Source organism: Salvelinus namaycush, chromosome 1, assembly GCF_016432855.1.
Source record: "Salvelinus namaycush isolate Seneca chromosome 1, SaNama_1.0, whole genome shotgun sequence".
Taxonomy (NCBI): domain Eukaryota; kingdom Metazoa; phylum Chordata; class Actinopteri; order Salmoniformes; family Salmonidae; genus Salvelinus; species Salvelinus namaycush.
The window spans coordinates 16,640,086-16,661,658 of NC_052307.1; the positions used below are offsets into that span (position 1 = coordinate 16,640,086).

Consider the following 21,573-nt stretch of genomic DNA (forward strand, 5'->3'; position numbering starts at 1 on the left):
ATCCCCTTTCCGATTATTTGGGGCATCCGGAAAAAAGCTTGTCCGGAGAAGACGAGGTAAGCGCTACCATCAGTCCTGTGTCATGCCAACAGTAAAGCATCCTGAGACCATTCATGTGGTGGGGTTGCTTCTCAGCCAAGGGAGTGGGCTCACTCACAATTTTGCCTAAGAACACAGCCATGAATAAAGAATGGTACCAACACATCCTCCAAGAGCAACTGCTCCCAACCATCCAGGAACAGTTTGGTGACGAACAATGCCTTTTCCAGCATGATGGAGCACCTTGCCATAAGACAACAGTGATAACTAAGTGGCTCGGGGAACAAAACATTGATATTTTGGGTCCATGGCCAGGAAACTCCCCAGACCTTAATCCCATTGGGAACTTGTGGTCAATCCTCAAGAGGTGGGTAGACAAACAAAAACTCAAACTCCAAGCATTGATTATGCAAGAATGGGCTGCCATCAGTCAGGATGTGGCCCAGAAGTTAATTGACAGCATGCCAGGGCGGATTGCAGAGATCTTGGAAAAGAAGGATCAACACTGCAAATATTGACTCTTTGCATCCACTTCATGTAATTGTCAATAAAAGCCTTTGACACTTATGAAATGCTTGTAATTATACTTCAGTATTCCATAGTAACATCTGACAAAAATATCTAAAGACACTGAAGCAGCAAACTTTGTGGAAATTAATATTTGTGTCATTCTCAAAACTTTTGGCCACGACTGTAGGCAAGTCCATACGCAAATAGGTAAACTGGGATATGACTAAAGAGTTAAAATCAGGGTGATTTTTTTCCACAAATAGACAGGTATTTTCCTTTCCATGGTAACACAATCTTGTACATTTTTGGTAATTTTATTAACATTATTGGAGAGCATTTATTTATTTCTGGATATGTATACCGAGTATATCCACATCACACCATTTTATTGGTAAACTACATGGTAATGTAAAAGTTTTATTTTTTAGTGATCCAATATTATACACTTATCATAATTTGGTTGTAATCCAGAGAGGTTAGTAAAAGTACCTAGATCCTCTGAGGCTGTGGAGGGATCCAAATTGTGGATTTAAAAAGAAAACAGTAATCATCAGCGTACAATACCTTTGTTTTTAAGCCCTGGATTTCTAACCCGTTGATATTATTGTTGGATCTGATTTGAATAGCTAACATTTCGATGGCCATAATAAATAGATATGCCAATAGTGGACAACCTTGTTTTACTCCTCTTGACAGTTTAATACTTTGAGAAGTAGCCATTATATACTATTTTACACTTAGGGTTACTATACACAACTTTAACCCGTTTTATAAGATATTCTCCAAAATTGAAATGTTCCAGGCATTTATATATAAAAACTTCAGTCGAACTTTATCAAAAGCCCATTGAAAGCCAACAATGAATAGCAGGCCTGGTTTCCCAGATTTTTCATAGTGTTCTATTGTTTCCAGTACTTGTCTTATATTATCGCCAATGTATCGTCCATGTAAAAAAGCTTTCTGATTAGAATGAATAATATCCGGCAATATCTTTTTAAATTCTATGCGCTATAAATTTAGCGATATACATTCCTATGAATGTCATTTGAAATCTCAGGAAAATGTTTGAAAAGTCATCTAGACATTTGCATTTGAGGCACGACACTCTTAGGCACACTATAACCAAGGCGCATGCACACACTCCTCCCCCCCCTTATGGAGACCTCCATTAAGTAGGTCTGGTGACCCTTGACCCTGAGAGCTAGGGTGTGGTCCGCATACTCACTATGTACCACATACTGCTCCACTTGGCGTCATTGAAGAATATGGACTGGGCGGAGCTGGTCTGGGCGGGGCTGGTGAGGGGGGGAGGGGCCGCCTTGTAATCCCTCTTGATCCGCCTCTTTACCACCTGCTGCTGAATCCACTCCACCTATAGCAGAGGCCACACCATTGCACAGTGAAGAAGAAAAAAAAGCATCAAAACATATCCAATGGTTGAAAATGAATACGCATGGTTGTTGGGCAAGCATGTTCAGAGTGGACAATGGGCGAGTTAGTTTTAAATAGGTGGTGGAATCTCCACCCACCCGGGGCACCAGGTCATGCAAAACTAACTTGACAATGGAAGATGGAGGGATGTTTGTGGATAAGTACACAAAATAAAACACTGGCTGACAAAAAAATGTGAACACGCATACAAATTTCTCAGGTCACAATCAAGCTCTCAAACCTAATGGGTTCGTTTCAAGGAATTCCTTGGCAAGCTCATCTCAGAAATTTGGAAGCGTTGGGTAGGATTATTTTTATAACGACTGCTGCCTTTCACTTTTACCCTAGGTAGCCTAATCGTTCAGGTAAAACAATAACAAACCAGAGACGGAGGTGATCGACTTTAACATTCATACAAAGCTAAAAAGAAAGTGGGAGTGGAAGAAAGAATCCTATCGGAGTGAAGTATGACCTACTAAAACAATCTGTCAGTTTCTCCAGAGAGCAGAGGAGGGAAAAGAGGGATGGACACAGAAAAACACTGGCAGAAAGAGAGAGTGAGTGTGATTGAGAGATAGAGGAGAGGAAAGGGTGTTAGAAAAGGGGGGATAGAATGAGAAAAACACAGGCAGAAAGGGGGGGGGAACTGAGGGAGAAAGATTTCATAATCCAGAATGTAATTAAGTCAAAAAATAAAAAACATTTGTAACAGTGATGGATGGCGATGATCATGTGAAGACAGAGCAGGCACAAGTCTCTGCTCATTTCAACAAGTCTGTCATCAGTTTCAAAGCAACCATTTACACACCTCATTAAGCTCAGAACAGCAGAGACATCATTATATGTGTGTGTGTGTGTGTGTCTGTCTAGAGCTCCCTGTCTGTCTGCCCACCCAATGTCCATGTGTGTTTGTGTAACGGATGATAAGCGGTAAGCCTAATGCGGCGGTCCTCAGACCGTCACCTAGACAGGAAGTCCGACAGCCGGCAGCCAGTCCTCCATTAGTTCCACCACTGACCTGAGAGTCCACTGAGACGGATCCTCCCTCTCCAGATGGTGAATTGGACTCCTGAAATACAACTGCTTCTGCATTCCCCATTCTTAAGGATTTGGAGGTGGCTCTCTCTTGCAGTATCTCCCGCTGACTTGGTCTGTAACCAAGGGCAACCAGGATCCCAAAAAAATCCATCTATACTGTAGAAGCGTCGGCTGAAATGGCACTTTAGAAATGCTTCCTTCCTTGGTGGGATCACTGATCTGACATGAAAGTATAGATAGAAGCAAAGTGATGGGGGTCCTTGCCTATACCTATCCAAATCTGTTATAATCAGTGATTACACTGAACAAAAATAGACGCAACAATTTCAAAGATTTTACTAAGTTAATTCATATAAGGAAATTAGTCAATTGAAATAAACTAATTAGGCCCTAATCTATGGATTTCACATGACTGGAAATACAGACATGCATCTGTTGGTCACAGATACCTTTAAAAACAAACAAAAAGGTAGGGGTGTGGTTCATCAAACCAGTCAGTATCTGGTGTGACCACCATTTGCCTCATGCAGCACAATACATCTACTTCACATAGAGTTGATCAGGCTGTTGATTTTGGCCTGTGGAATGCTGTCCCACTCCTCTTCAATGGCTGTGCGAAGTTGCTGGATATTGGCGGGAACTGGAACGCGTTGTCATACACGTTGATCCATAGCATCCCGAACATGTTCAATGGGTGACATGTCTGGTGAGTATGCCGGCCATGGTAGAACTGGAACATTATCAGCTTGAAGGAATTGAGTACAGATCTTTGCAACATGGGGCCGTGCATTATCATGCTGAAACATGCTGGCGACGGTTGACTGGCACGACAATGGATCGTCACGGTATCTCTGTGCATTCAAATTTCAATTGATAAAACGCAATTGTGTTCATTGTCTGTAGTTTATGCCTGCCCATACCATAACCCCACCATGGGGCACTCTGTTCACAACGTTGACATCACTCTGCCATCTGCCCGATACAGTTGAAACTAGAGGTCGACCGATTATGATTTTTTTCAACGCCGATATACCGATTATTGGATGACCAAAAAAAGCCGATACCAATTTCTTTAAAATTTTAAATCAGCCGATTTTTAAATATATTTGTAATATTGACAATTACAACAATACTGAATGACCCCTTTAATTTTAACTTAATATAATACATAAATAAAATCTATTTAGTCTCAAGTAAATAATGAAACGTGTTCAATTTGGTTTAAATAATGCAAAAACAGTGTTGGAGAAGAAAGTACAAGTGCAATATGTGCCATGTAAAAAGCTAACATTTAAGTTCCTTGCTCAGAACATATGAAAGCTGGTGGTTCATATTCTCAGTTAAGAAGTTTAGGTTGTAGTTATTATAGGAATTATGACATTTACACCTGGATCTTGCAGCTAACTAGCTGCTATCCGAGTGACTATAGGCTAACGTCAATTCCGGAGCAAACACCAATTATCCCGGAGCTAGCCAGCTGAAGAGTTCCATCAGCCACTCCTGGGCTACAATCACCTATCCGGACCCGTTTAACTGCCGATGCGGAGCCCCACCGGGCCTTCACGACTGGAATACCGACGTTATCTGCCCGAGGGAGTTATTCAACTGGCCCCTCCATCGCGACGTAACCTGAACGCCCATCTGCTAACTGCGGCCTGCTAATCGTTAGCTGTCTTGAGCATATCAGCTGCTATCTGAACAGGTCTATCGAACAATCTTCTTGGGACACTATAACTATTTTGACAATTGGATTGGTCCCCTCTACCACACGGAACCCCACTAATCTACCGACGGAAACGCACAGGGTGGCTAAAAACAGACCTCCATCTTCTGCTAGCTTGTTACCCATGGCTCGGCTAGCTGTCTGAATCGCCGTGACCCCAACCAACCTTCACTACTCACTGGGCCCTTATGATCACTTGGCTAAGCATGCCTCTCCCTAATGTCAATATGCCTTGTCCATTGCTGTTCTGGCTAGTGTTTATTGGCTTATTTCACTGTAGAGCCTCTAGCCCTGCTCATTATACCTTATCCAACCCTTCAGTTCCACCACCCACACATGCGATGACATCACCTGGTTTCAATGATGTTTGTAGAGACAATATCTCTTTCATCATCACTCAATGCCTAGGTTTACCGCCACTGTATTCACATCCTACCATACCTTTGTCTGTACACTATACCTTGAATCTATTTTATTGCCCCCAGAAAAGTGCTCCTTTAACTCTGTTCCGGACGTCCTAGATGTCCAATTCTCATAGCTTTTAGCCGTACCCTTATCCTACTCCTCCTCTGTTCCTATGGCGATGTAGAGGTGAATCCAGGCCCTGCAGTGCCTAGCTCCACTCCTATTCCCCAGGCACTCTCTTTTGATGACTTGGTTTCATGCATGCCTTGGTTTCATGCATGTTAACATTAGAAGCCTCCTCCCTAAGTTTGTTTTATTCACTGCTTTAGCGCAATGTGCCAACCCGGATGTCTTAGCCGTGTCTGAATCCTGGCTTAGGAAGACCACCAATAACTCTGAAATCTCCATCCCTAACTACAATATTTTCAGACAAGATAGACAGGCCAAAGGGGGCTGTTGCAATCTACTGCAGAGATAGCCTGCAGAGTTCTGTCCTACTATCCAGGTCTGTACCCAAACAATTTGAACTTCTACTTTTAAAAATCCACCTCTCTAAAAACGAGTCTCTCACTGTTGCCGCCTGCTATAGACCACCCTCTACCCCCAGCTGTGCTCTGGATACCATATGTGAACTGATTGCCCCCCCCCCCCCATCTATCTTCAGAGCTCGTGCTGCTAGGTGACCTAAACTGTGACAAGCTTAACACCCCGACCATCCTACAATCTAAGCTTGATGCCCTCAATCTCACACAAATTATCAATGAATCTACCAGGTACAACCCCAAAGCCATAAACACGGGCACCCTCATAGATATCATCCTAACCAACTTGCCCTCCAAATACACCTCTGCTGTTTTCAACCAAGATCTCAGCAATCACTGCCTCATTGCCTGCATCCGTAATGGGTCAGCGGTCAAACGACCTCCACTAATCACTATCAAACGCTCCTTGAAACACTTCAGCGAGCAGGCCTTCCTAATCAACCTGGCCCGGGTATCCTGGAAGGATACTGACCTCATCCTGTCAGTAGAGTATGCCTGGTTATTCTTTAAAAATGCCTTCCTCACCATCTTAAATAAGCATGCACCATTCAAGAAATTTAGAACCAGGAACAGATACAGCCCATGGTTCTCTCCAGACCTGACTGCCCTTAACCAACACAAAAACATCCTGTGGCGTTCTGCAGTACCATCGAACAACCCCCGTGAAATGCAACTTTTCAGGGAAGTTAGAAACCAATATACACAGGCAGTTAGAAAAGCCAAGGCTAGCTTTTTCAAGCAGAAATTTGCTTCCTGCAACAAACTCAAAAAAGTTCTGGGACATTGTAAAGTCCATGGAGAATAAGAGCACCTCCTCCCAGCTGCCCAATGCACTGAGGATAGGAAACTCTGTCACCACCGATAAATCCACTATAATTGAGAATTTCAATACACATTTTTCTACGGCTGGTCATGCTTTGCACCTGGCTACCCCTACCCCGGTCAACAGCACTGCACCCCCCACAGCAACTCGCCCAAACCTTCCCCATTTCTCCTTCTCCCAAATCCAGTCAGGTGATGTTCTGAAAAAGCTGCAAAATCTGGACCCCCACAAATCAGCCGGGCTAGACAATCTGGACCCTCTCTTTCTAAAATGATCTGCCGAAATTGTTGCAACCCCTATTACTAGCCTGTTCAACCTCTCGTGTCGTCAGATTTCCAAAGATTGGAAAGCAGCTGCGGTCATCCCCCTCTTCAAAGGGGGGGACACTTGACCCAAACTGCTACAGACCTACATCTATCCTACCCTGCCTTTCTAAGGTCTTCGAAAGCAAAGTTAACAAACAGATCACCGACCATTTCGAATCCCACCGTACCTTCTCCGCTATGCAATCTGGTTTCAGAGCTGGTCATGGGTGCACCTCAGCCACGCTCAAGGTCCTAAACAATATCTTAGAGGTTGACCGATTATGATTTTTCAACGCCGATACCGATTATTGGAGGACCAAAAAAAGCCGATACCGATTAATCGGACGTTTTTAAAAAATGTATTTGTAATAATGACAATTACAACAATACTGAATGAACACTTATTTTAACTTAATATAATACATCAATAAAATCAATTTAGCCTGAAATAAATAATGAAACATGTTCAATTTGGTTTAAATAATGCAAAAACAAAGTGTTGGAGAAGAAAGTAAAAGTGCAATATGTGCCATGTAAGAAAGCTAACGTTTAAGTTCCTTGCTCAGAACATATGAAAGCTGGTGGTTCCTTTTAACATGAGTCTTCAATATTCCCAGGTAAGAAGTTTTAGGTTGTAGTTATTATAGGAATTACAGGACTATTTCTCTCTATACCATTTGTATTTCATATACCTTTGACTATTGGATGTTCTTATAGGCACTTTAGTATTGCCAGTGTAACAGTATAGCTTCTTTCCCTCTCCTCGCCCCTACCTGGGCTCGAACCAGGAACACATCGACAACAGCCACCCTCGAAGCAGCGTTACCCATGCAGAGCAAGGGGAATAACTACTCCAAGTCTCAGAGCGAGTGACGTTTGAAACGCTATTTGCGCGCACCCCGCTAACTAGCTAGCCATTTCACATCGGTTACACCAGCCTAATCTCGGGAGTTGATGGGCTTGAAGTCATAAACAGCGCAATGCTTGAAGCACAGCAAAGAGCTGCTGGCAAAACGCACGAAAGTGCTGTTTGAATGAATGCTTACGAGCATGCTGGTGCCTACCATCGCTCAGTCAGACTGCTCTATCAAATCATAGACTTAATTATAACATAATAACACACAGAAATACGAGCCTTAGGTCATTAATATGGTCGAATCCGGAAACTATCATCTCAAAAACAAAACGTTTATTCTTTCAGTGAAATACGGAACCGTTCAGTATTTTATCTAACGGGTGGCATCCATAAGTCTACATATTCCTGTTACATTGCACAACCTTCAATGTTATGTCATAATTACGTAAAATTCTGGCAAATTAGGCAGCCCAAACTGTTGCATATACCCTGACTCTGCGTGCAATGAATGCAAGAGAAGTGACACAATTTAACCTGGTTAATATTGCTTAAAAACATATACTTCTGTGTATTGATTTTAAGAAAGGCATTGATGTTTATGGTTAGGTACACATTGGAGCAAGTACAGTCCTTTTTCGCGAATACGCACCGCATCGATTATATGCAACGCAGGACACGCTAGATAAACTAGTAATATCATCAACCATGTGTAGTTAACTAGTGATTATGATTGATTGATTGTTTTTTATAAGATAAGTTTAATGCTAACTAGCAACTTACCTTGGCTTACTGCATTCGCGTAACAGGCAGGCTCCTCGTGGAGTGCAATGAGAGGCAGGTGGTTAGAGCGTTGGACTAGTTAACTGTAAGGTTGCAAGATTGAATCTCCGAGCTGACATGGTAAAAATCTGTCGTTCTGCCCCTGAACAAGGCAGTTAACCCACCGCTCCTAGGCCGTCATTGAAAATAAGAATGTGTTCTTAACTGACTTGCCTAGATACATAAAGATTAAATAAAAAGGTGTAAAAAAATATATATTAAAAAAATAATAATAATTTGGCCAAATCGGTGTCCAAAAATACCGATTTCCGATTGTTATGAAAACTTGAAAATCGGCCCTAATTAAATCGGCCATTCCGATTAATCGGTCGACCTCTAATCTTAACCGCCATCGATAAGAAACAATACTGTGCAGCCGTATTCATTGACCTGGCCAAGGCTTTCGACTCTGTCAATCACCACATTCTTATCGGCAGACTCAACAGTCTTGGTTTCTCAAATGACTGCCTCGCCTGGTTCACCAACTACTTCTCTGATAGAGTTCAGTGTGTCAAATCTGAGGGCCTGTTGTCCGGGCCTCTGGCAGTCTCTACGGGGGTGCCACAGGGTTCAATTCTTGGACCGACTCTCTTCTCTGTATACAATCAATGATGTCGCTCTTGCTGCTGGCGAGTCTCTGATCCACCTCTACGCAGACGACACCATTCTGTATACATCTGGCCCTTCTTTGGACACTGTGTTAACAACCCTCCAGACGAGCTTCAATGCCATACAACTCTCCTTCCGTGGCCTCCAACTGCTCTTAAATACAAGTAAAACTAAATGCATGCTCTTCAACCGATCGCTGCCTGCACCTGCCCGCCCGTCCAGCATCACTACTCTGGACGGTTCTGACTTAAAATATGTGGACAACTACAAATACCTAGGTGTCTGGTTAGACTGTAAACTCTCCTTCCAGAGTCACATAAAACATCTCCAATCCAAAGTTAAATCTAGAATCGGCTTCCTATTTCGCAACAAAGCATTCTTCACCCATGCTGCCAAACATACCCTCGTAAAACTGACCATCTTACCGATCCTCGACGATGTCATTTACAAAATAGCCTCCAACACCCTACTCAATAAATTGGATGGAGTCTATCACAGTGCCATCCGTTTTGTCACCAAATCCCCATATACTACCCACCACTGCGACCTGTACGCTCTCGTTGGCTGGCCCTCACTTCATACTCGTCGCTAAACCCACTGGCTCCAGGTCATCTACAAGACCCTGCTAGGTAAAGTACCGCCTTATCGCTGCTCGCTGGTCACCATAGCAGCACCCACCCGTAGCACACGTTCCAGCAGGTATATCTCACTTGTCACCCCCAAAGCCAATTCCTCCTTTGGCCGCCTCTCCTTCCAGTTCTCTGCTGCCATTGACTGGAACGAACTACAAAAATCTCTGAAACTGGAAACACTCATCTCCCTCACTAGCTTTAAGCACCAGCTGTCAGAGCAGCTCACAGATCACTGCACCTGTACATAGCCCATCTATAAATAGCCCAAACAACTACCGCTTCCCCTACTGTATTTATTTATTTTGCTCCTTTGCACCCCAGTATTTCTACTTTGCACACTCATCTACTGTCAAATCTACCATTCCAGTGTTTTAATTGCTATATTGTATATACTTCGCCACCATGGCCTATTTATTGCCTTTACCTCCCTTATCTCACCTCATTTGTTCACATTGTATATAGACTTATTTTTCTACTGTACTATTGACTGTATGTTTGTTTTACTCCATGTGTAACTCTGTGTTGTTAGATGTGTCGAACTGCTTTGCTTTATCTTGGCCAGGTCGCAGTTGTAAATGAGAACTTCTTCTCAACTTGCCTACCTGGTTAAATAAAGGTGAAATAAATAAAAAAATAATTTGTATTTCATATACCTTTGACTATTGGATGTTCTTATAGGCACTTTAGTATTGCCAGCCTAATCTCGGGAGTTGATAGGCTTGAAGTCAAACAGTGCTGTGCATCAAGCATTGCTAAGAGCTGCTCGGAAACACAGTAAAGTGCCGTTTGAATGAATGCTTACGAGCCTGCTGCTGCCTACCACCGCTCAGTCAGACTGCTGTATCAAATCATAGACTTATCATATAATAAACACACAGAAATACGAGCCTTGGGTCATTAATATGGTCAAATCCGGAAACTATCATTTCGAAAACAAAACGATTATTCTTTCAGTGAAATACGGAACCATTCCGTATTTTGTCGAACGGGTGGCAACCCTCAGTCTAAATATTGCTGTTACATTGCACAACCTTCAATGTTATGTCATAATTATGTAAAATTCTGTCAAATAAATGACGGTCTTTGTTAGGAAGAAACACAGTTCGCAGCGAGCCAGGCGGCCCAAACTGTTGCATATACCCTGACTCTGCTTGCACTGAACGCAAAAGTAACAATTTCCCTAGTTAATATTGCCTGCCAACATGAATTTCTTTTAACTAAATATGCAGGTGTAAAAAAAAAAACATACTTCTGTGTACTGATTTTAAGAAAGGCATTGATGTTTATGGTTAGGTACATTTGTGCAACGAATGTGCTTTTTTTCGCAAATGCACTTTTGTTAAATCATCACCTGTTTGGCGAAGTTGAATTAGACTGTGATTCGATGATAAATTAACAGGCACCGCATTGATTATATGCAACGCAGGACAAGCTAGTTAACCTAGGAATATCATCAACCATGTGTAGTTAACTAGTGATTATGTGAAGATTTATCTTTATAAAAAAACAATCAGTTTAATGCTAGCTAGCAACTTACTCATTGCAGCCACAAGGTCCTTTTGACCCTGCACTTGCGTAACAAGTGGTCAGCCTGCCACGTAGTTTCCTCATGGATTGCAATGTAATCGGCCATAATCGGCATCCAAAAAGGCAGATTACCGATTGTTATGAAAACTTGAAACCGGCCCTGATTAATTGGCCATGCCGATTAGTCGGTCGACCTCTAGTTGAAACTGGGATTCATCCATGAAAAATAATTGTCCAATGTGCCAGTGGCCATCGAAGGTGAGCATTTGCCCACTGAAGTCAGTTACGACGCCTAACTGCAGTCAGGTCAAAACTCTGGTGAGGACAACGAGCATGCAGATGAGCTTCCCTGAGACGGTTTCTGACAGTTTGAGCAGAAATCATTCAGTTGTGCAAACCCACAGTTTCATCAGCTGTCCAGGTGGCTGGTCTCAGACAATTCCGCAGGTGAAGAAGCCAGATGTGGAGGTCCTGGGATGGTGTGGTTACACGTGGTCTGCAGTTGTGAGGCCATTTGGACATGGTGCCAAATTGTCTAAAACGTTGGAGGCAGCATATGGTAAAGAAATTAACATAAAATTACCTGGCAACAGCTCTGGTGGACATTCCAGCAGTCAGCATGCCAATTGCATGCTCTCAAAACTTGAGACATCTGTGGCATTGTGTTGTGTGACAAAACTGCCCATTTTAGAGTGGCTTTTTATTGTCCCCAGCACAAGGTGCATCTTTGTAATGATCATACTGTTTAGTCAGTTTAATCAAATTGCTGGGATGTTTTATTTCAGCTCATGAAAAAAAAACTTTACATTTCTGTTCAGTGTACTTTGAGTGTCTGAAAATGGAGCCAAATGTCACTCGGGTGAGGTCAGTCACACACCCGCTCTCCAAGCCGACGACCTTGAGCTGGTAACTTACTGACAGCCATGACCTTTGACCGTGTCCCACATGCGCCAGGCGGCGCATCAGCAAGCCATAAAGCCATTATCACTGCCTTGTCACCATGGAGACCTGCGTGCCAACAGGTAGATCGCACAGCGCACAAGGTGTGTCCGCTACACCCATCTGACTCACACACACACAGATGACTGTCATTAGACAACTAAGCATAACAACGTGATTATTTCTATAACCGGCTACATGGACTGACCCCAGTGCATCCATGATAGAGAGCAGCCCGAAAACAGCAGTGAAACGATACTGGCATCAGAATGGTAATGATATGACACTGATCCCTGAACAGTAGTGATGGGAGCAGAAAGACTTCCAGCTCAGACTGCAGATCCAGCTGACATTTAAACATCTCCTCCCTGTCAACCCTTCACACAGGAGAGAAACTTGAGGGGAAGAAGGGAGAAAGGGAGAGAGAGGAAAGGGGAGAACACTGGTCTATCAATGGCAAAACTGCCTCCTGCCCCAAGGGGAGTCTTGTGTAATAAACAGAGTCAAAGTTGAAAAGGGCCAACATATCCAGCAACAGTATATAATACATAATTCATTAAAGATCTCTCATTGAATGACAACTATGCTCAGCAGTGCTATGGCTGGTAGACTTTCCATCGGTGTACTGAACTACAGTTGTGCCCTGTAATGTACGCATCATCAGGGCGAGACCAAGGGTGGTGTTCTGTGACTCATCAATAATGCAGGCGTGTGTTGATGACCTGGTGGGGTGGCCCGCCAGCACGGTGAGGCGAGGCTTACCTTGGACTCCATCGAGATGAAGCTGTGGCCACCGCGACTGGAGAGAGTTGACCTTTTGATGGTCCTGCTGTGAAAGAAGTGATAGTGGTCCTTCAGGTCGCCAATCTACCGAATAAAAACACACCACGATCAGTCTACAGTAAAAACACTGGTTGCATTCAAATGTCAACCAAGTCAGACAGAGGAATTAAACAGCGTAACCAGTGAACCACAAACCTCCAAAATAAGAAAGACAGACAGACATGAGGCAGGCGAAGTGTGATTAACTTTAATAATTCAGAGGCAGATTATCAAACCGCAATGGCTGCCAGGTGTCATATACCCTTTCCATTGACCCAGGGCTTTAGAGGAGCTACCCAAGGGACTGTATCAAGCCCCTATATCCTTTCAGGCAACTCACAACAATGTTTCACTCCAAACCAGGGTTGTATTCATTAGGGTACACTGTAGCAAAACAACAGAAAAGGAAAACAGAGTTTCTTATCAGACAGGTAGGTCCAGGTATTTCTTTCAGTAGAATAGACCCAGGGGGCATGCTTTCATCACGTCACTGTCAGAACGTGAAAGCCACAAGGCAACAGCAGGTATAATCACACTCAATAGCGTCAGGACTACAAAGACACGAAGCCCAAAATTGTCATGTTAAATTTCCAAATCAAGACATTTGACATCTTTAGTCTCAACCCCCACACAGCAAGATATAAAATGGTGCGTTCAGAAGCCGTCTGAAAATTGGAGGTACAAGTTCCTAAGTCGGAAATAAATACACTTCCTGCTAACTTGGATGGAATTCTATGATCCTTGCTTAACCCATTGCAATGGTTTGGTATCCCAACATGCACCGCGATATGTTTAGGAGTTTGCACAATTTCATAAAACAGAATCGAAAGCCGTGCTTAATGATATGGCATGTGCCTTTGTGTCTGATTGAGGCGTGACACATCGATTGATGTTTTACTGTTAATAGGTTATCTTCTAAAATAAAACAGGGAATATCTCCATTTGGATTTCATGCTCGTTTTATCGTTACATTTTTTAACATGAATTGGATCACTCAAGTCATAAGCATGTCCCGAAGTTGATCGGGGATGATCCCCTCGCCGTGCTTCATGTCACCCTCTGAGTTACGTCAACAAGTCTGACAATGGAGGGGCCTCTGAGTGAGTTGGTAGGGATGAGGGCCTGGTTTGAGATTCAGCTACAACCAGTTGACTACCTACCTCAAAATGGTGAAAGCCCTCAATGGCAATGACCATGCTAAAACAGGCTTTGGGGCAAGTATGCCCTTTATCCAACTCTCTGGGCTAGAATGATGATACGTTACAACTCGTAAACTATCACTGACTGTTCACCTTTCTACCCAAAAGATGATAAAGAAAATACATTTTAATCTTAATGTGTATTAAGTGGCTAGTTTTACCCAGTCTACGGTTTGTCAACATAAGCAGTGGAATTACAGACTCAAATTCACAACATTTCCAAAAACACCTTTACTGGAAGAACTGTGCAGATGCAAAATTTAGTTACAAAATTACAGTAAAATCCTAAAATGTAAATATCTGTGCCGAATTAAGATTCAAAAGATGTCTGCCGTAAGAATGCAGAAATGACATTATTTAATCAACTGTGGATGTTGAAATCAAGACCCGGTCCAGACCGTCCCAAAAAATGACATCTGTGGATGTTGAAATCAAGGCCAGGGCGAATTGACCCAATTTCAACGTCCATTGACGTCCGATCAGTGGAGATGCTGGTTACAGCAAATGGAAAGAGGGGGCTCATGGGTAGGTGTCAGTAAGTACCGGGAGAGGTAACATTGTCTGGAGAGGAGAGGGAGGGGTTGTCCAGACAGTTCACACTCGCTTTGACCACCAGACAGAAAGAACGGAAAACAGTTATGAGTTGAACATAACTGTATGCCAGTGGAAGGGAGGACAGTAGCAGGTGAAGCAACTGTGGTTAGTGACTACTATTATTTTGTATTGTAGCCAATGCAGTAAGTCCGGTACTGAGTCGTAAGTCCGTTAATGAGTTTTAAATCACTTAGTAATTCTTAAACAAAAATGTATATCAGTAAAAACATGAACTAATTGGTAGGTCTACCTTTACTTGTTACTTCCATGAACTTAAAATTATCCTCCATTAGAAAATGTGGGTTTTTGGTAACAGATTTACAAGGCAATGTTCCTTAAACATACAATAGGCAAATAATTTCCCCAAAACTAAATTTAAGCATTGATATTAGTTAGCAGGGGTCTTTAAGTCAACATTGTGTATTTCTAATACCCTTTAAAGACTTTCTGGTAGAAGTTTTCAAAACTCCCCTTTCCATCTGTTTGACCAGAAATCAAATCCATTACTTATGCCTAATTTTGAAGATGGAAAATGGTTCAAAAATGTATCTACGCCTTCATTTCCCAAAAAGAGACTCTTGGCTGTCATTCGACACCCAATTTGATGTGCTCCTACAAACTTCACGTAGGTGCTCATGGGTCCTTTAACATGGAAATAACCCTAACACACTTATTAGCTAGCTTTAACCATCTAGCTAAAATATAATTGGTTTAAGAGTTGTTCCGACTTCAACTGAATCTAGATCAATGGACAAAACCAGACGTTAAAGGACCATTCTCTTGCAATACACTTCATGTACAAACCATAGCCCTGTGTCTTTAAAACTGCTCTCAGATCAGTGCTTGGCCCGGAGTCTGGGAAATGCACAGGGGGCTCCATAAGTAAGAGGATTATAGGTTGGTTCCATACAAAATGCCTGATAGAGGTGCTCTCCCAATAGCCAACTATTCCTTTACATTGGAGTCATTAAGCAGACACTCCATGGGAATCAAACCCACAACCCTAGCGTTGCAAGTGAAATTATCCATCCATCTGTGTGTTTCTGTATCATTGTATGTTCTCATCTCTCTATCCCTGTCAACTGAATGACACTGTCCTTCTCAGTCACCCACTCTGTTCACATCCCCCTCTCCCCTACCGTTTTGTTTTTCTCTGACAATCTCTTTGCATGTGTCCACAACAGTATTTATGTACATTTCCCTGTTTTGCCAAGTCGCCCTCGCAAAATAGGTTTTTAACCTCGATGGGTCTTACCTGGTTAAATAAAGGTCTTCCTCAACTTCATTATCGCATGAATGTCCCTAAATAAAACAACCTACTTTCATCCTGAAAAGATTTATAATCATGGGAACTTATTGAGTGTCAATAACTTTATTTCATACACCCACACATGTATGCCTTTTTTGTGCAATCTTAATATTCAGAGCCAGTAGTACCTCAATGTTCTCAAGATCTGAATGTGTGGGGTCCCCATGAGTGAGAGAGCGATAGAGTGTGTGCCTGTATGTGACAGTGCACTTAAGACATTAGTGTCAAAGTTCAGGTTAGGAGACTGGTGCAATATTGCCGCCTGGGAGTGTCTTTCAGAGCTTTAAGGCATCAACATACTTCGGGTCGGCTGGCACTTAAAAGACCTTCGCTTGAAAAACAACAAAATAGCTGCAATAGTACCGTTTGTCCACCTTGAGACACCGTAGCCAGGAGTCTGAATTAATCAAGAACCATTTAATATTACATCTAAGATGTTCGGTGCAGTATTTCAAGTGAAAAAAAAATGTGCATGAAAACAATGTCTGCTGTTGAATCACAAACACTTCCTTGAATAATCTCTACTGGTGACCAATCACTGGTCAAAGGGCGAACTTCTTGCCTCAAGACAAAATGTTGTGCGCTCGAACAGCCGAAAAACTCCAACCAAACGCTGCCTAACACCTAAAACTAACAAAAACGTCACAAAATATGCACTAACTCTTTCGACTGGGAAGCTTAAGCTTTAAAAGGGAATGGGGGGGTATAAGACTCTCAGTTCCATAAAGGAGGGGTGGCTGGTATATGGGCACCATATAATTATGGAGAAAGAGGGGCGGGAGGTGTGAGGGCAGGATGTCCCTGTGATTATCCTAGTCCACAACAGCAATTTTCCACCTGTCAGAATATGTAGTATTGCCTTCTCTGTGGAGAGAGAGCGCTTTGGATTGCCTGGTTTTGTCGTTGCTAGATATTTCTCCCATATAGACCACCCTCTTAAATGTGTGTGTCGCTAAGCAACCAAATGTTGCCTACTCTGAACTTGCATGGGCCTCTCTGATTACAAGGAGAATTGTTGAACAAAATGACATCACAATTAAATCCAGCAAGTGTGCCCATATCTCCTCTTGGCTAAAGCATTTTGTTTCCAGTGTTGTACCTGACAGCAGTTATGGATTGGAGTGGGGAGGGTTGGTGGTGACAGTAGACGTTCCTTAGGAATGACATCAACAGGCACACACCATAACAGATATGCAGAATGGATTGATACTTTCAGAGCAATTCACATTATCAAACCCTTGGCAACGTCAATGCATGCTTTCCATCCTTCCTTTACTATGGCCACTTATAATCTCAGGCGCTTGTAATTTTATAAGGTTATTAAAATATTAATCTTGCAGCTCATTTGGTTAAAGTATGCATTAAAGCTAGAATCCTTAATTGAAACAAAGTGCTGTCCCCGCCCCTGTTTTGCTAAAAGGCTAAGGATTGGGCTGAAGAAATGTAACCACTCGAATGCACAGACAGAGCTATGGATGCAAGGACTGACCATCCAGGATATCAAATGTATAGTTTTAACCATGTTTTGAAGCTATACCATGTGTTTACATTTGTTGTTTACAAACATTTGAGGAAAACAATGTATATGTTGGGTTCCGATGTGGTACGACAGTTTAACTAAACTCATGAGGCATATATAAAAAAAAATATATATATATATATGTTTTACTTCATAGTTTTGATGTCTTCACTATTATTCTACAATGTAGAAAATACCCTTGAATGAGGTGTTATATGTACCAGTCAAAAGTTTGGAAACACCTACTCATTCAAGGGTATTTTCTACATTGTAGAATAATAGTGAAGACATCAAAACTATGAAGTAAAACATATGGAATCATGTAGTAACCAAAGAAGCGTTAAATCAAAATATGTTTTATATTTAAGATTCTTCAAAGTAGCCATCCTTTGCCTTGACAGCTTGCACACTCTTGGCATTCTCAACCAGCTTCATGAGGTAGTCACCTGGAATATATTTCAATTAACAGGTGTGCTTTGTTAAAAGACTCAATAGCCTTGGCTTCTCAAATGACTGCCTCGCCTGATTTACCATCTACTTCTGATAGAGTTCAGTGTGTCAAATCTGAGGGCCTGTTGTCTGGACCTCAGGCAGTCTATGGGGGTACCACAGGGTTCAATTCTCAGGCTGACTCTTTTCTCTGTATATATCAAATGATGTCGCTCTTGCTGCTGGTAATTCTCTGATCCACCTCTACGCAAACGACACCATTCTGTATACATCTGGCCCTTTGGACACTGTGCTAACAAACCTCCAAACGAGCTTCAACGACAACACTCCTTCCGTGGCCTCCAACTGCTTTTAAATGCTAGTAAACCTAAATGCATGCTCTTCAACCGATTGCTGCCCGCACCCTCCCGCCCGACTAGCATCACTACTCTGGACGGTTCTGACTTAGAATATGTGGACAACTGCAAATACCTAGGTGTCTGGTTAGACTGTAAACTCTCCTTCCAGACTCACATTAAACATCTCCAATCCAAAATTAAATCTAGAATCGGCTTCCTATTTCACAACAAAACATCCTTCACTCATGCTGCCAAACATACCCTCGTAAAACTGACCATCCTACCGATCCTTGACTTCAGCGATGTCATTTACAAAATAGCCCCCCAACACTCTACTCGGCAAACTGGATGCAGTCTATCACAGTGCCATCCGTTTTATCACCAAAGCCCCATATACTACCCACCACTGCGACCTGTATGCTCTCGTTGGCTGGCCCTCACTGCATATCCGTCACCAAACCCACTGGCTCCAGGTCATCTAGAAGTCTTTGCTAGGTAAAGCACCACCTTATCTCAGCTCACTGGTCACCATAGCAACGCCCACCCGTAGCACGCGCTCCAGCAGGTATATTGCACTGGTCATCCCCAAAGCAAACACTTCCTTTGGCCGCCTTTCCTTCCAGTTCTCTGCTGCCAATGACTGGAACGAATTGCAAAAATCTCTGAAGCCTTATAACTCCCTCTAACTTTAAGCATCAGTGGTCAGAGCAGCTTACTTCACTGTACACAGCCAATCTGTAAATAGTACACCCGACTACCTCATCCACATATTACTTACCCTCTTGCACCCCAGTATCTCTACTTGCACATCATCATCTGCACATCTATCACTCCAGTAATAATGCTAAATTGTAATTATGTTCACCTCTAGGGCCTATTTATTGCCTACCTCTCTACATTTGCACACACTGTACATAGATTTATCAATTTTTATTTTGTGTTATTGACTGTGTTTGTTTATGTGTAACTGTGTTGATTAGTCGCACTGCTTTGCTTTATCTTGGCCAGGTCGCAGTTGTAAATGGGAACTTGTTCTCAACTAGCCTACCTGGTTAAATAAAGGTGAAATAAAAATAAAAAAGTTAATTTGTGGAATTTCTTTCCTTCTTAATGTGTTCGAGCCAATCAGTTGTGTTGTGACAAGATTTTTGGTTCCAACCGCTGTGTCTTTGAGACGCAGAGTAGGTGAATGGATGATCTTCGCATGTGTGGTTCCCACAGTGAAGCATGGAGGTGTGATGGTGTGTGGGTGCTTTGCTGGTCACACTGTCAGTGATTTATTTGAATTCAAGGCACACTTAACCAGCATGGCTACCACAGCATTCTGCAGCGATACATCATCCCATCTGGTTTGCTCTTAGCGGGACTATCATTTATTTTTCAACAGGACAATGACCCAACACACCTCCAGGCTGTATATGGGCTATTTGACCAAGAAGGAGAGTGATGAGTGCTGCATCAGATGACCTGGCCTCCACAATCACCCGACCTCAACCCAATTGACATGGTTTGGGATGAGTTGGACCGCAGAGTGAAGGAAAAGCAACCAACAAATGCTCAACATATGTAGGAACTCCTTCAAAACTGTTGGAAAAGCATTCCAGGTGAAGCTGGTTGGGAGAATGCCAAGAGTGTTCAAAGCTGTCAAGGCAAAAAGAGGCTCTAATATATATTTTGATTTGTTTAACACTTTTTTGGTTACTACATGATTCCATGTGTTATTTCATAGTTTATGTCTTCACTATTATTGTACAATGTAGAAAATAAAAACCCTTGAATGAGTAGGTGTGTCCAAACTTGACTGGTACTGTAAATAATTTATAAATCCCCAAATGTATGCAGCAACTAAGGATTCTAGGTTTAAGAGGCCCATATTGGTCTGAGCCATGAAATACGAGACATTAAACTGTTGGTAAAATTCTCCACTCCTAACAGCCCAATAAAACTGTTCTGCGGAACTGTGGGGCACCTGTTGTCCCACCGGTGTGGAGCCTAATCACTGCACCCCTGCCCCTCTCGCTTTGTTCATGTCATAGTCAGTCCCGTGTGTGCCAGGCTGATCCCCGCCACACACACGCCAGGGTTCAAGGCACATTATTTAGAGTGGAGGTAGCGTGTTCAGGCTGGCCCGGGATGTGAACTATCCAGTGTGGGCCCGGGTGACTATGACGTGTGAACTTCAATCGGACTGACAACAAAACACCACCGTTCAAAAGCAAAATAAGTTTTAATATATCAAAGAAAAAACACCAACGCTGTGCAGGATTTGACTTTGAAACTCTTTCGAATAAAAATGTAAAAGGAACGAAAAGATAACTGAGAGGAACAATTTAAAACATACCTGTCCCATATTCTTATAGCCATATTTGTCTGCTATCCGATCAGCGAACACAGGTCCCCCGTTTATCCGTACAGCCCAATGGTTAGTGTAAATCCGAGCTTTGCACGGGGCAGACGTAAAACCGAGCCAGAGCGCCAGAACGCACAACAAGCCTCTTCTCAAAGCGGCGTTCCAAACCATCTTCCCCCACTTTTTCCCCGAACCTCCCGCGTCTCCCTCCGACTAGGAAAACAGCCAAACTTCTCTTCTCACCGCAGAGCAAGCAAGATTCTCATTCGATCAACATCCACCGCAAATAAAGGAAAAAACGGAAACCGAAAAAATTCTCAAAAGCCCGTTAGATGGTCCTGGTCTGCTCTCCGCGTGCTCTGCATGGAGAGTTCGAAGTTTGCGTTCAGTCGTGCTCCTTCGCAGCGGTGGGGGTAGTTTGTCTGAATGCAGTGCTTTGGGATAATTTATTTTCCCCAGAACTCGGATGTTGGTTCCCCTTCTCTCTTTAAAGTGGCGAAATGGCTACAGCGCCTCCCACCAAATAACTAGCGACAATTTGGAGTAGAAACAACTGATGTGCGTTTATAACCAAGTGGGAAGGTGATAAATACCGGTTTTGAAGTTGTAAATACCAGTTGGATTAACGTGCTTAGAACTCATTGAGAAACGCCGATTGGCTAATGGCCAACAAAATACGTCAACCATGAACTAAAAGTGCCGCTATCATGCGTTTAAACAAACTATAGTGTTCAAAAACCATGTTAATAGATCTATATAAATAAGGTTTTGTTGCTACATTTAACTGCCGAAAA

The 21,573-nt window shown here is 42.7% G+C and overlaps 1 protein-coding gene across 6 annotated transcripts in view; it reads right to left on the reverse strand.

Moving 5' to 3' along the window:
- The window catches only part of pcsk5b (proprotein convertase subtilisin/kexin type 5b), a 74,940-nt gene extending 53,658 nt beyond the window's left edge, over positions 1 to 21,282 (reverse strand). For 2 of the 6 annotated variants that reach the window (XR_005477258.1, XM_038997986.1), the window contains exons 1-3: positions 20,771 to 21,280; positions 12,961 to 13,065; positions 1,775 to 1,921 (exon numbers count right to left, since the gene is read on the reverse strand). Coding sequence is in view for 5 of the 6 variants with exons in the window: in XM_038997986.1 (XP_038853914.1) it covers positions 1,775 to 1,921; positions 12,961 to 13,065; positions 20,771 to 20,950 (432 nt within the window). In the remaining variant the exon portion in view is untranslated. Of the gene's footprint in view, positions 1 to 1,774; positions 1,922 to 12,960; positions 13,066 to 20,770 lie in introns of all 6 variants that reach the window. The other 4 variants (XM_038998422.1, XM_038998339.1, XM_038998149.1 and 1 more) reach the window with 3 other exon arrangements.
- Between the last annotated feature and the right edge of the window lie 291 nt (positions 21,283 to 21,573).